Consider the following 14,964-nt stretch of genomic DNA (forward strand, 5'->3'; position numbering starts at 1 on the left):
ATAAAGAATGTATTTGAACAGAGAAATAGTAAATGATCGCACAAGATCACTACCAGTAAAATGAGTGAAACCTAAGCACTTAAAAAAATGTGTTGTGAGAAAAGGTCGAAGACATGGCAGGTCTTTATTGACAGACGTTGATTGTCACTGGGCATTAGAGGAAGCATTCAGAGGAGAATCAGAAGAACTAAAACCAGGCGGATCACTTTCACAGTGCATTAAAAAATTTCACATTTCACACAATTACCGTCACTTTCTTTCCCCCCACCTTAAATCTCCACCATCTGACACACAGTTAAATACCTGAAACAGCCACAAGATGGCTTATTTTTAAGCATCCGGACCAAGTGCACTGGAATACGTAGCACTGCATAAACCGGACAATTCCGCACATTTTAAACCCCCCATGCCAAAAAATAAAAATGTCCAACTGCAATCTCTACAGAAGCATCAGGAGAAAATTCATGATCAAGACAGGAGGGCCTGCTGTATGCGTATTAAGTCATGCACCTACAGGAAATCCATGCTGGAGAAAATAGTAACAGGGTATAAAAACATCACTGATAGTCTACCACAAGAGGCTGGTGTGTGTGGCATATTTGGCACAGATAAAAGTGTATTGCTGTTTTTTTTGTTTTTTTAACCTATCAATGAACTGAACAGTACAACTATGCGGGGACTGAAGGTGACGTATGAGAAACTGATAGGTTTGGACCACAGGAATGTATAACAGTCTGCAGCAGGTCATTACTTATGTTTTATGACTGATGTCTGCCTCTAGGAAATAAAACCAATCACAGTTATTCAAGAGTTCAAAGGCAAACAGGAGAATTGGCCCATATTCATTAAGCTGGCTTTACTTCATCCTTAAATCTCATCACAAAGTGAACATCTTAGGAACATTTTAAGATCAGTTGCAGCAGCAGAGGTTTACTAAGTGGACAATTACACATCCCTAAATGAAGCTGCACCACCCAAACTAGCTCAAATGAGACATTTATCCTGATGCATTTACATCTAGCAGCCCTAAGGTTATACTGTTTCCAAGCTCACAATGCTACCGTTAGCTTTCTACATAACCTGTAAGAGATAAGAGAAATGTGGTTGACATATTTGACCAGAATCAAAATATTGATTAATACTGATGTAAAATTTAAATATTTGTCTACATTCTTTGTTTCTATGCTACAGTTTGTGATGCTAAACCACTTCATTTTCGATGTGACATAAACTTTGGTAGTTTTTGTAACATATTTCGTGATGATATTTAATAAGAATTCAGAAGGAATCCACAAAAACTTAAACAGCTGGTGCAACTCACAGCCTGATGAATATGGGCCACTGCCAAAGCTGTTGATGTTATTTTGTTGTGCTTTATTACCAGTTGACATGTATAATTGGGCTGTGTTTGTATATTCATGCAGTTAAGACTTTTGTTATTACAGTAGATAGTCCCCGGTCACGTCCTTCCCAGACAGAGGGTTTAGTTCTCAGCAGCCTTTCTCAGCTCCAGGTAGTTTCATTGACCTGATGGATTGAGCCAACAGTTCAAGCTGGGATCTGTCCAAGTGTAGCCACTGTGATGGTCTCTTGTACCTGCGCAACAAATGAAAAAGTAAAGTGATACTGTTTACGAGTAGCATGATGCATCATCAGTCTTTCAATCAGTCCACTTCCTGCTGTCACACACAAAATAAACAACTCAGGATTTAGCAGAAACTGATTTCTGTGAAAACAGACAAGCCTACTTGTTTTCATTGCAAACTAGTTCTTACCGTCTGGTTTGGGCTCCGGTTTGACTCTGAGAAATCGTTTCTGCTCTGGTTGACATATCACCTGCTCCAAACAATTTGGCCCAGCGCAGCCCAGCTGCCTGGACAGTAGTTGGTGTATTTGGGGTTGCACAGTGTCCCTCTACTCTCCTCTCTTCTTGCTTGCTGTCCATACTTATTTGAGACCAAGTATCTGCGTTACTTTGGCTACAGTCCTCTCCTTCATCTACACCATCCACAGAGTCAGATTCCTTTGGCCTCCACTCAGGAATAGGTGCCAACAGTGGGCTCCTGTTGACCTGCATGCCTCCATGATGCTGCTGGTAGCAACTTGAATTCTGAGAACTGAAAGACTCTTGGGAATGCAGACCTACCTGCTGTGAAACATTAGTTTGCTGACTGCTACAGATTCTGTCTACTTTTTTGTCGACTTGAAGTCTCGGCCAGCTGGTGGCTAGAAGGGCGGAGCACGGTTGAGGTGGAGAAACTCCCGGCTCCTCAGAACACAGTGGTCTATCACGTAACAGTCGTGGCTCCAGGAGCAAATTGAGGTCGAAGGGCAACACAGAGAGCGGCTGCAGTAGAAGAAGAAGCTCCTGAAACAGGGGCTGGCACCGACCCAGGGACGTGGACAGGAAGCCCCAAGAATGGTAGTATGTTGTCACCACATCTGCGGAGACACAGTGATGAGTGTGAACACGCATAGATACATGCAATAATATGTTGATGATATGGCATTTTATTTTACTACTTAAGTAGTGATAGTAAAATTCAAGGTGTACGTTTTCTCCTACATGACAAGTTTTTGTCTGACTATCATTAGCAAATAATGCTAACCATGGTCATCACTTCACTTTAGCACGTTAGCATGCTAACCTTTCCCAGTTAGTACCACACACTAATCAAGGTACAACAGTGGATGTAAGGTGTCTGACAAGGCTACATTTTGATTTCTCGGCGTTGATTACTGTCAGAAGCTAATGTTATTTCATGCATTCATTAGTCTGGGTGAAAATGTCAGACCAGCTGAGCTATACCTGCCAGAAGTCCACTCACCTTTTTGACTGAGAAGGTGGCTGAGCCAGAATTCCAAAGATCTCAAGCTGTACGTGGCGAAAGAACCAAGAAAACACGGTTTCATGTGCGATAATTTCATCCATAATTTGCTTTTTAACACTAAAGGCGACATTGATACGTACTTAAGCAGGCCCATGATGAAGGCTCTTAGTCTCATGCAGTGGCTGCTAAGCTGGGGACATTGTCTGATTTTGGTGACGAGGCTGTGAAGGACTCTGGTAGATGGACCTGGGACACAGTTAGACAGACACCGTTAAAAACTAATCAGAAAATAAAAAATGACCACCAACAGTTCACCTTACACTTGATTCATAAGTGATTATATTATGTATACCGATCCTCGTAGAGATTTCAACGACGCTCCAGGAGTGGTTGCGACGCTGCCCGATTATAAGGTCCAGGTTGTGATCCCTAAGACCGTCCTCTAAAATATTCTGAATCGACGGACACAAGTGCTCCAGCACCAGACCGGCAATTGTGGGACTGTAAGAGCTGTTACCCAGGCGCATCTGTACCAGAAGGAAAGAAGCGTTATGCAGTATGTTTTCTTGCTGACACAGGCATCCTAAACCCTTTCCATGAACGTGAGTAATACCAGTATGGCACTTTTCCAATGGGGACACATCATTTCTGGTGCTTGGATATGCAAATATGTACCTTTTCTTCAGGGTCTCTGCTGCTGCCAAAATGAGCCATGATCAAATCCACCGCCCTGCTCACAGACCTCAACAAACCTGGAGGAATTGACAGATTGGACAAGCTGAAACTGGGGCACATAGAGAATCTTCTATACAGGGTACAATAATACACTGAAGGTTTCCCCATCTTATGTATTTTCTGTGTATTATTGATTGTTAAAAAGGCTTCTCTGGTATTAACAGGTTACATTTAATTGCAATGCATAGACACACGAGAGAATGTTTTCAGATTTCATTATCACATATAAACAGGAACTGAAGATAATAGAGCAATTTCATCCTCCATTTCAGCAGCAAATCCCACTGACTTGCTTTCCCCTGCCTCTCTGTCTCCATCTCTCACTGGCTAGCCTCTGCAAATGTCACTGTAAATTCTTTATGCATGTTGATGCTGCCTGCAGTGCTGCGCCACGCTGACTCTCAACCACTGCTTCTAAATGCCTCCATGTATGATTATCCATCTCAAAAGGCTCATACTTAGGAAACAAGATTGACATCACGAGGCCCATATGGTAGTAATAAAGCAAAAATGATTAGGTGTGATATAAATCACTGTTTCTACTGCATCATTCCTTCTCTCGTCCTCTCTTGGAGCTTGTAGTCGCTCACACATAGGCTACAGAGCAGAAGGCTCAGCCAATCCCGTGCAGGGAGAGTTAAAAATAGGTCATGTTTGAGAGGAAGCCCCTTTGGGGTATTGAAGGCAATGCTGCAGCACAGTGAGTTTTATTGCTGCTCTCAACAGCTCATCACTGGCTAGACAATCCAAACCAGGATGAATCCAGTTATTACTACTACTGGGTCACTTTTACTACGTACTCCATTTAACATCATTTAAAGAAAGAAAGAGACGCTGTGTGCCCGTCATGAGTTGACCCTCACCTTTCCTCTGAAGGTGGCTGATCGACATAGACTCATAAGATGTATCAGGCGAAAGGCAGAACTCTGTCGGCGGCTTGTCACTCAGAATCAGAGATTCGCTGTGATGACTCTGCTTCGAACTGAGCCCTGCAGAGGCCGGGATGTGTTGTGGATGCAGGCCTGAAGCAGCCAAAGACAGGAGAGAACTCAAAGAGGAGAGAGGAGCCACTGAGGAGAGGGCCGCTGCAATACTACTGTGATTAAAGCCAGAGTGGGCTGCAGGTGCAGCTGCAGACTGTGGTAAATTTTGCTGCGGTGGCGAGGGTGTGGAGGCAGACAGGGACGCCTGCAGGTTTGGGTGGTGGGTGTCAGCAGTAAGGGGTAAAGTGGGCGGTGTGTGGGACAATACTGAATAGTAGGAGTCGTTGGTTATGGACTGGTTGGGAGTTTTGGCCTCAAGGCTGTCATGGCTCCCATGAGAGGTGAGCTTAATCAGGTCTTGGTACGTGGGAATTTTAACAAGCTTAGGTTGGTTTGGAGCCGAGATCAGATTTAAAAAAGTTTTGCCTGAGTAAGGGCTCGTTTTATCTTGCACCTGAACCATTACAGGCTTTAGGCTGCTGTGATATGGATCCAGACTGCTTTTTGATGTGCATGGACTTTTGCCGGACAGGCTCCATTCATGTCTGCGGCTGAAGCACTCGGGGCTCGGCGTGCAGGTGGAGCAGGTTTCAGAGCTGGAAGGAGCCTCCAGGAAGATGGGGCAGTGGCTGCTCATTGGCGACGGCTGGACGTTGCTTTTCTCCTTGAACTTGGAGCCTGGCTGGGAGCTACCAGGCTTGCTGCTTTTTTGATTCAGGTACTGCTCCAGAAGACAGCCCAGGTGCTGGGCCTGAGACTGAGGTTTCCCTGTGGGGATCAGTACGAAGGGCTGGATGGGCAGCGAGGTCGGCCTCTGGGCCTTACTGTAGCGCACCACTTCTGTTTGCAACGAACAGGCCCCTGACGAGAGGATGAGAAAAGCAGAAATCTTAATTCGCTTAATAAAACCATACATTTGTTATGTTCTTCCACTCATGAACCCGAAAAACAAGGGGAATAAAATGTGAAATCCATTTTACCCGTTGCCTTACCCATCTCAACCGCATCAGTATTTTTGTGCTCCTGCTCTTGAGTCACAGATGGCCGTGTGGATGCAGTTCTTGTGTCTTGGCATTTGCTGCTATGTGGGCTACACTGGCTGGGGCACAGCGAGCAAGGCGTGTGGGAGAGGTTCTGGATACCGTCTGTATGTTCCTTCCTGCAGAAGCCTTTGTCAGTGGAGGTGGTGGCAACCTGGTAATCATCGGTCTCAGAGCGGCTCTGAGCAGAGGAGACGCCCTTTTCATTTAGCTGATCCTCTTTCTCCTAGTGGGGAGAGATAATGTACGACAGAATGACTTAGATTTATACTACTGGCTGTATATTTACAGAATACTTCTTAATAAGTTACTCAAGCTTTTACAAACAAGGACTCATTTTACCTTCTTGGCTTCATTGTGGTCTTCTTTCCTTTGATTAAACAGAGGAGGGTAGGGGCTGCTTCTGGTTTGACCCTCGGGGCAGCTTGTGAGGCTGGACCAGGCTGGGCTTGGTGACTGGGAGGAGAGGTCACAGGTCACAAGCTTGTAGTACTTCTGGTTGGTCCCCACGGCCAGCGTGGCCTGGCCCTGAAGACAGGCCGACAGGTCTGACACTTCTAGAGAGGAGAGACCTGGGGGCAGCGGCTCCAGAGAGTAAAGATTGCAGTTAGAGTCGAGGCCCTGGGGAGACCAGCGGGACGCAAAGAGCGTCATGTCAACCTCCTCTTTCTGGGGAGAGTAAAGTCCCATGCCTTCAGGTTGGACGCCCTCAGTCTGACTTTGGCAAACAGGTTGTAGGTTGAGGAACACGGATCCCTCGGATAACTGAGGGGGGTTAATTGCCGGACTGCTGAGATCTTGAGGCGTGGCAGGATTGTTACTCCCGTTGTAGATGGTGCAAAAGTTAACTAGGACGCCATCCGAACTGTTACAGGAAGAGTCACTGACGTACTCCGCCTGGCCATTGGACAGCACGTCTGGGGAGCATTGGTGTTGGCTGTGGAGGCAGCAGGACATGTTATCCTTCAGTCTGTCTGAGTCCTGCTCTAGGCAAGCTGTCACCACGGTGCCAGATCTGCTCTTATGAAAGCACTGGCATTCAGGCTGCAGAGAGTCCATCTGGTTAGACTGGTTAGGGAGCCACTCTCGGTCGCTCCGAGTATCCAGCATCGTCCCTTCAGTGCTCCATTCACAGTCCAGGTCCTCGTGAGACATCGTGTAATTCGTGGCATCATTACTAAGCGGCCAGTTGGAATTGCCATGCAACACAAAAGACGAGTCCTCGTGATATCTGTGTAGATTATCTCCATCGCTGTCTTCATCCTCTTCCTCCTCATCCAGTTCTGTATTGGGAACGAATGAGTTGCGCGATCTCACGTTGCTTCTAGTCGCAGAGCTTTCCTTCTTCTGATGGGAACTCGTCTCCTCCGGCGACGAGTTGGAGTCGTACCTCCCGCTGCTGTCGCTGGTCCCCTCCTCCTCCCCTCGGTCCTCATTGAGACTACTGTAGCTGCTGGAAAAGTGTCTGCGGCCGCCGGTGAAGGCGTGCTCCCGGTTGAGCGAGTCTTTCTCTGGGAGGGACACAGCCCGGGTCAGGCCTACCGGGCACAGCCGGCCGGTCCTCTTGGCCGAGCTGCAGAGGGCCTGGACTGGAAGTTGCCAAGTGGGAAGCTGCACCACAGGGAAGTGGCAGGCTATCATGGTGTCCCCCGAGAGACTGGAGTTTCCAATCATACTGCTGGATAAGCCTGGACCACGGACGCTTTGTCCATACTCCTAAAATTAAAGCCCAAAAGAGTGAGATGTGACAGAATTACTAAAAAGTACAGGAGAGGATGGAACATTCGGTTGCTACACACAGCGCTCAGCATCTGGAGTTGATCTGGGATGTATTTGATGGGAAACATTTGTTTTAATGCTGGATTTAAATGAACGCTGGGTAAATTCTATCTGTGTTCGGGCGTTTGGACTTGAAGTGTTTTCACAGCACGTGGATCTGCCTCTCAGAGATTTTTGTAATTCAGGCCTATTCGTATAATTAAATTATGGAGTAATTACTTCCCGTGGAAGTTCTAGCTGTGGATCTGAGACATTTGTTCCCTCTGAGAACTAATTAGACATTTTAGTGGTTTGAAAAAAATGTCTCTTTAGTCTGGGGTAAGAACAGTACTACTGAACAAGACAAAGATAAGATAAAAACATCACACCGCTGGTCCTCCAGTCCAAGTCCTCCTTCGCCCTCAGCAAAGCCTACACTCCATAATTCGGTCAGTCATTATGAAACTCCTCCTCTGTCCGCCCGGACCAACCACAGGCTCCCACAGTTACTCAGCTGCTCTGTAACTAGGGCAGCTGCACTGCAGAGATGCTCCGCCGGCACCGCTAACAGTAAATACACTTTCACATCAGTTTAGTTAACTCGAAGTGTTCGAGCATATTCACAGCCTGCGCTCCTGAGTGGAGTCAGCTTGAATTTAAAAAAAAAAAAAAACAAACAAACAAAAAAAAACACACAGGCAGAAATAATAATGGTCGCATTCTCAAATATCTGATTTAAAAAAAAAAAATTAATCAACTGCGCATAATTAGTATTAGTGGCATTCGATCATACAGACAAAATAGAAGTTTTCATGATGTGAATTTAAACTAGACTCAACTGAAAACAGCACAAATAACATACATACATATTTCTACTTTTTAGAAATAGGGAATATAATTTGAGAGGAAATTTTAATTTCAAAATTCACGGCTCAAGAATGAAACGGTGAATGACATGGGTTATAGACAGATCCAAAGCAATACTCAGACCTGATGAAATTTGAATAAATGTGTAAAAATATAATACTCCGTAGATATATGGATGAAACAGGAGGTATTGCACTAAATTAAGAATTACTACCTTGCCTTGTTGGTGGTGTTTTGTGTTTTTTTTGTTAGATCACTGAAGCATGGCGTAGAAACGGTTTTCCCTTTGTAAAATATTAAAGCATTAAGGTTAAATAACTGATGGAGAAGGGGTGGGACTCGATAAGTTTTACTTCCTCCCACTCCTTTTCGAATATATTGCCTGTTTCTTTCTTTTATATTTTTATTCTCCTCTTTTGAATATATTCGAAATAAATAAAGCTCAAACTCAGTCACTGACAGACTGCGATATGTTTACATGGGCATCACGACCTAAATGTTGCAGGTTGTTCTTTTTATCATCACATTAGTACATAAACGAGATGTTGGTCATAGCTGGAAACAGTTAATACGTCAATAAGATGCTCACAAGCAGTAATAACCTTACAGTACACAGTCATTGTAAAGTCCATAGTATGAATTGGGTTAATCTGTATTAATGGAACACTGTAAATAAAACAAACAGCACAATACTTCACTTTTAGTATTTAAATATATTATAAAGACCATCCGATGAGTACTTTCTTTATCTTTGATGATAAAATTGGTAAATTTCTGAACAACAGAACAAGCTGCTTCACTTCAAAACAAAGGGTCAGATTGTTCTCTTCTTCCCATTAACTCAGCAGTTGAGATGTTCTAGTATAAATTCATATGGGAAAATGATCATCACTGATAACTTCCCTACAGCTCAAAACTGTATTGCACTGTGTGTGTATGGATACAGAACCAGAACATAAACACAAGCCTACACTTGACCCACTTTGTCGAATTTCAGTGTATTCCAGATAATTTTGTATTTAAATGTGTAATGTGCTATAGGCATTCATATACATTATTTCTACTACACTATTTAGTATTTATTTGCGTAGGATCACAGCCTTTTCAAGGCTGCGGCTCAGGTGCACGTGGGTGGAGCAGGAAGGCTCTTTTAAGGATCGTTTCTCCCCGAGTCGCTCGTCTCTGGTCCCCGTGCGCTTGTGTAGGTGTGACTTCAAAGACAAATCACATTAGACAGAACCACGTCCCCAGTCAATTATGCGGGGCATCATTTTCACCTTAACTGTCGGCTAGCTCATTGGTTTGTGAGGACTGCTTCTGTAAGCAGTCAGCCGTCATTGAGCCACTTTAGATCAAAGTGTTCCCATTTAAATATCAGTGGCACTTAATGACGGGACCTTGACTCGTCCTGTTCCCACTAACTTTCAGTCGCTTAGTGCCACTGGAAAAGTAGGCCAGCATGACAGACCAGCTATCTGCAGAGGACTGACTATTTCTCTGCAAAGCGGAAGCAGAGCTGATTAACCGAACTATTTCTCTGGGAATGTCAGGTTAAGTCAGCCGTGCAGCGTGAAGGATGAGACAGGCGAAGAGTCCGAGGCCCAGTTTGGGGCTGGTAAACAGACTCACATCAGGATGCTGCTTGTTAGGAGTGATGTCCCTCCGTAATGATGCAGTAGCACCATCATTGGTCTATGCTTCATTTATGGGAGGCTAAGTTTCAGGGGGAGCAAAGGAATTTAAACAGAGGTCATGTCTGACCTACATCTTACCTACATCTTACCTTAAAGCCAGGCAATAATGGAAACAAACATTCAGAGTGATTTAATTAATAGGGCCACGTGAGAAAGTGTGCACAAAACATGCATTAAAGCAGACGTGCATAAACACATTTGTGGCACGAGTAGCACACATAACATAAAGTAAATGCAAATATATAAGATTCGAGCCCAACAAATGACAATTGGCACACAAGTAAGTAGCACACAAGCATTTGCAGGATCTCTACCTACTTGAAAACAGTCATGGATCAAAGGTAATGAGCATCCTCTTCTTGCAGGTGACTTTGTTTTGCAGGTGCCTCATAAATACGTTATAGGTATAGGTCCAAAATTATGCAAACATTCTTTATATATCTATAAATAAATAAAAAAAAAAGCATGCAAGTGCTCGACGCAACTTAAACATCAAAACTGCACCTTACAGCTGATGTTTTCAGAACAATTTCCGGATATTTCCGATTAAAATCCGTGATTTGTCCACGAATTTTTCTAACTATAAAGCCGGGTAACGCGAAACCGGTCCGACATTGAGCCGCAGACGCGCACAGTCCCCACGCCGCCTCTTCAGCATCGCTCACGCTGGTTGACATGTTGCGTCACGACGGCTTCGGCCAATCGGATGAGAGAGAGAGGTCCCTGCGATTCAAAGTATCCAAGACACCTGGTAGGAAATGGGTTAAAGACCTATAAATACATTTTTAAAAAATTATTTTTAAGAATGATAAAAATAAGCATCGCATCACACGAAGCTGTCATACTCCAGTGCCCGAAATAATCCTAAAAATATGAGAGGCCAAACCACGATTAATATTTCATTAGAGTAAAGCGACAATTAATTGTGCTACTTTAACACTGGATATATACTTCTATTAATATGTAATTCATATTTCTATCTTTTTATTTATTTCAGTTTCACTTTTAGAGAAGGCACAGAGCTTTCAATCTCTACTAATGTGAAAAAAAATATTTTGTCATTCTTTGTAATTGTAAAAACGTTTAACCAATGAATGTATTTGATCTCACTTAACTGGCTCAGCACGCCCTCCGGTGGTGGAAATGAGCATCCACAGCTATTGATGAGTTTAAAACCTCGGCCTATTAGCAACCATGTGATTGCCATGATTTTAGGTTAACAGCCCTTACTGTCTAGATTTGTCCTCTCTTCATAGTTACTGGATGCAAGGTTCGTGTTGTCCTCTGTACCAGTGGATGTCTTTCAGATCAATGCCTCAGGTAAATGTTAACCTTGCACGAGATGTGGCACTATCCAGTAGCTCTCTCTCTTTGACCGGCTGTTCAGTCAGTCTGCTGTGATCAGTATCAAAAGTCCAAGAATGAAAAAGAGGTGAAACGTCGATAAGGTAACGACTCAATGTGGGGAGTAAAGGGCTGGCCAGTGTATTACGACCCATTAGCCAAAAGCCTTATACTAGGTCCGATGGAACGGCATCAGAAGACACTGTGCACCAGTTTGTTTAGTATGACACCGCCAGTCAGGATGTCCACAATGACCCTTGTCCACCGCCCACAATAAGCATGGCAGCATCAGGTCTAGACCACAGACAAATGGAAGAGGGTGACCTGGTTTTACTTTGCTTCAGATGAATGGCTCGGAGCATAGCTCAGCTGGAGAACACGTGGACCAGGAAGCAGGGAACACCTTCCTCATGGTTGCCATGGCGGCGTGCTTGGTCCGCAACCATGTTCAGGTGGTAAATCCCATGACCCAGGTTTCACCTTACGCCATAATGACACCGTGAGCGTTATTCACGTCACCGGTAGATGGTTTTATTGTTGTGGCTCATCAGTGCATTCATCAGCATGGCGTCACCTGCGGAAGGCCTCTCCCTGTCTATCGCTGAGATGAGCTTAAGCCACAGACATAATAAAAAGGTCAGTCACCTTTTTATGAATCATAGAAGAGATTAGAGCATCTTTAACACTCGTGGTCTTTGAACCACACTCTTAAGAAATTAAATAAAAATCATTAACTAATATCCCCACAATTCCCAACGCTACTCCGCTAATTTTATGTTAAAACTTTGACCAGTTGTCACACAGATTTGCAGTATGGATGTACGTTTACTTGAATTTGATCATTTTTATTTAATTTTATTTTATTTTGGGTTTTGTTGGAAAAATAGAGATACAAAAATGAAAAAATAAAATGCTATAAGATAAAGTTTGTTCTCTGGTTGGCACCAAAACACATAGACTTTTTTTTCCTGTACTTAAAAAAGGTAATACAGTAAGTTTAAAAGTATTTCTTATTTTTAACAATCAACAATAACATTTTTTTTCCGAGTTCACTGAAAGAGTAGCAAGAACTGTGAGGAATAATTTAATTTGTGTTTTACAAAAAAAAATTTAAAAAATGTATAGCACATTTAAATATTTACATTTCTTACAATATTTACACATAAATAAATAATAACCAATAAACTCAGAGCGCCTCACAACCTTTGCATGAATATTTATATTGAATTCAGATTACACAGCCTGTCTGGTCATGTGGTCAGGTTTTACAGCTTTGTTTTTGCTGCAGAGTCAAATTAGTGGAAGGCACTAATGAAACGGAGCACGTCTTCGGCTCGAGCCACAACGCCAAGGCGGGTGTTTCAGGCAGGGTTGATTTAAAGACAGGTAGGTTCGGTCCATAAGGTAGATGTTTGATTTGCAGACAGTCGATCTGACTGAGCTGTGTTTGTGTGTCTCTTCTTTATGTGGAGTACCAGAAGGAGCAAACATATTTCCTGTGGAGATAAGGAGGATTTATTGCCGTGTCATTACTCTGACTGTGTCCGTACCAGGCAAAAGACACGTGGACACAACAAAGCACAGAGATAATACAGCATGCAGCGTGAAAAACCTATCAACTAAATGTTTTATTACTGGAAACGATAAGAACACATTTAAACACTTATTAATTGCATTTGAAGTAGCAAATGAAATGTATCCAAAAAGAAAAAGTATTTTCTAAAATATTAAAAAAAAAAAAAAAAATGCTTAGCAAAGCTCTACTATACCTGCAGTAATTAGTGCCACATTCAGCGTGACCCCTGCAGCTGGTTCCAACAGGCTTCATAATGTTCCAGCGCCACACCAGTGACCGTTTGGTCCGCTGCACCAAACCATTCAGCTCTTTGGGTAAAGGCATTGAATTGACCTGTAAAAGTAGACACGAGATCCTTTAACACCACAGAATGTCAAAACCACACAAGAGACAAAGTAAACTTTCCTATACAGGACATAAATATTCACATTTCACTTGCCTGGGTGAAGCATATTAGGGACAGGACAACCGAAAGGACGATGATTTTTTCCTTTAGAGTTTTCATCCTTTCACAGATGAAGCTCGAGGGAAACGCTGCTCGGCGACAGGTTTGCTGATGCCGCCGGTTGCTACTTGTATTAAAGGTTTTAATTGGACTGGGAGGAGTTACCCTATGACTAGTCCACTAATTTGTTAATGACTAAGGCTGAACTGTTTGGCAGATGGGGCTGAAAATCTCTTGCACAGTGTTATTTATCAGTTTTATATTGACACCAGAAGTCAAAGTTTATCTCCGGAGATCCAAAGTACACACCTGGAAACTGAGGACAACTCCACGTCGGAGGCATCTTACTGTAAGTTTAAGTGTGCCATGATTCAATCATTTACTTCCTCCTTGTAGTCTTTTGGATTGAACAAAATCAATGTGAATACAGTGTTAACACGGCAACATATACTGTAGACTAAACCACATTTAATAAGATGATCGTGTAATTCTTGCCAAAAAAAATACAAAATGGTATTTATACATAAAGAATATACAACATATCCCAATAAGTACCAATAAAATACAACAAAAATGATTGAGTATTTTTATGTCTTCCACTTAAATGAAAAAAAGTAATAAAATAAAATAAATTAAATTAATTCTTCATGCCGTTGTAGATTTTTACCAGAAAATCATTTTAAGAAATGCAGTTGCGTCACCTGCACCTGGGGGTGTGTCCTAATGAAACACCTTCTTGAATTTTCTCTTTCATCAATAACACTGCAGGCGTCTCCCAGCGCAAACATGGATAGACGGCGACATGTCAGGTTGTTGGAGATGACAAATCAGAGCCAAGAGGACTTTTGTAGAAGGGATGGCCTTAACTCTGCCCTGGCCATGAGGACTTTAAAGAAATACTTGAGGATATGTAGCAGTTAGCTTAGCTTAGAATAAACATGGAAGCAGAGGGAAACAACTAACCTAGCTTTGTTAAAAGTGGAAAGGAAAATCCAGTAATATCAACACATGTAAACCATAAGTGGTATTTTTCAGTATTTTTACCCGGTAACGTTACTTACATCAATCAAATTACCCCTTTTACAGGCTGTTTTACCTTTCTTGCTGCTTCTTGTGCTTATGCTAAGGTAGTGCAGAATATTCTGAAGTCAACTGACATATTAAACATGCACACTATATACATATGTGCTAAAAACAAAAAAACTAACGCGGGCCGTCTCTAACATGGAGCCAATCTTTTAGCAGTTGTATTTCAACCACAACATCCTATATGGTGTCTAAAATGCAGCTTTAATTCTACAATAAACCAGCAGCAACTTAAAACAGTTAACAGGTTAAAAAAAAAAAAACTATCTCAAAGTGCTAAAGAAATAGCACACATTCCCAGTTAAGCTACTCAACAAAACATGTCTACCTCTAATCTTTCATTAATTAAAGGATAACTTGATGGGAAGAACTTAACTGTACAACTTAGGTGTAAAAATAATAAAATAATAATGATTTTTTATAATATAATATTAAAATTTGTGGGTGAGGATTTAGAAGGAAGTTACTACTTACCTCAACTTGTTCTTCGTTCACTCCTGAAGCTAGCAGGCTATGTTAGCTACTGCTAGCATTGATGCTAGGATACATGCTACACAGTCGCACTGTGGGTAGCGAAGGTGTCAAAATAATGCGGGATGAGCTCT

The 14,964-nt window shown here is 42.6% G+C and overlaps 2 protein-coding genes across 2 annotated transcripts; both read right to left on the reverse strand.

Annotated features, from left to right (window-relative positions):
• Window positions 1-105: 105 nt before the first annotated feature.
• LOC124996218 (AP-4 complex accessory subunit RUSC2) lies at window positions 106-10,767 on the reverse strand. Its single transcript, XM_047569017.1, has 10 exons — window positions 10,227-10,767; window positions 5,932-7,305; window positions 5,542-5,815; window positions 4,430-5,410; window positions 3,507-3,583; window positions 3,184-3,358; window positions 2,972-3,077; window positions 2,829-2,875; window positions 1,776-2,442; window positions 106-1,596 (listed from the first exon to the last, which is right to left on the reverse strand). Exons 2-10 carry the CDS (start codon window positions 7,261-7,263, stop codon window positions 1,491-1,493), a joined length of 3,765 nt encoding a protein of 1,254 aa, XP_047424973.1. The 5' UTR covers window positions 7,264-7,305; window positions 10,227-10,767; the 3' UTR covers window positions 106-1,490.
• Window positions 10,768-12,456: 1,689 nt separating this feature from the next.
• LOC124996729 (liver-expressed antimicrobial peptide 2) lies at window positions 12,457-13,732 on the reverse strand. The gene is made up of 3 exons (XM_047570010.1): window positions 13,268-13,732; window positions 13,022-13,161; window positions 12,457-12,748 (listed from the first exon to the last, which is right to left on the reverse strand). The coding sequence occupies exons 1-3, from the start codon at window positions 13,331-13,333 to the stop codon at window positions 12,715-12,717; spliced, it is 240 nt and encodes a 79-aa protein (XP_047425966.1). The 5' UTR covers window positions 13,334-13,732; the 3' UTR covers window positions 12,457-12,714.
• Window positions 13,733-14,964: the final 1,232 nt, after the last annotated feature.

Source organism: Mugil cephalus, chromosome 19 (assembly GCF_022458985.1).
Source record: "Mugil cephalus isolate CIBA_MC_2020 chromosome 19, CIBA_Mcephalus_1.1, whole genome shotgun sequence".
NCBI lineage: Eukaryota > Metazoa > Chordata > Actinopteri > Mugiliformes > Mugilidae > Mugil > Mugil cephalus.

What these genes read in the sequence shown, in the direction of transcription:
- LOC124996729 (XM_047570010.1), bottom strand. Translation starts at nt 13,333, where the DNA reads ATGAAAACTCTAAAGGAAAAAATCATCGTCCTTTCGGTTGTCCTGTCC. An exon ending in CCCTAATATGCTTCACCCAG is followed by an intron (nt 13,162 to 13,267) that starts GCAAGTGAAATG and finishes CTACTTTTACAG; the next exon opens with GTCAATTCAATGCCTTTACC. An exon ending in TGTGGCACTAATTACTGCAG is followed by an intron (nt 12,749 to 13,021) that starts GTATAGTAGAGC and finishes TTATCTCCACAG; the next exon opens with GAAATATGTTTGCTCCTTCT.
- LOC124996218 (XM_047569017.1), bottom strand. Translation starts at nt 7,263, where the DNA reads ATGATTGGAAACTCCAGTCTCTCGGGGGACACCATGATAGCCTGCCAC. An exon ending in GCAGAGACCCTGAAGAAAAG is followed by an intron (nt 3,359 to 3,506) that starts GTACATATTTGC and finishes CTTCTGGTACAG; the next exon opens with ATGCGCCTGGGTAACAGCTC. An exon ending in CCACCTTCTCAGTCAAAAAG is followed by an intron (nt 2,443 to 2,828) that starts GTGAGTGGACTT and finishes GTGTCTCCGCAG; the next exon opens with ATGTGGTGACAACATACTAC.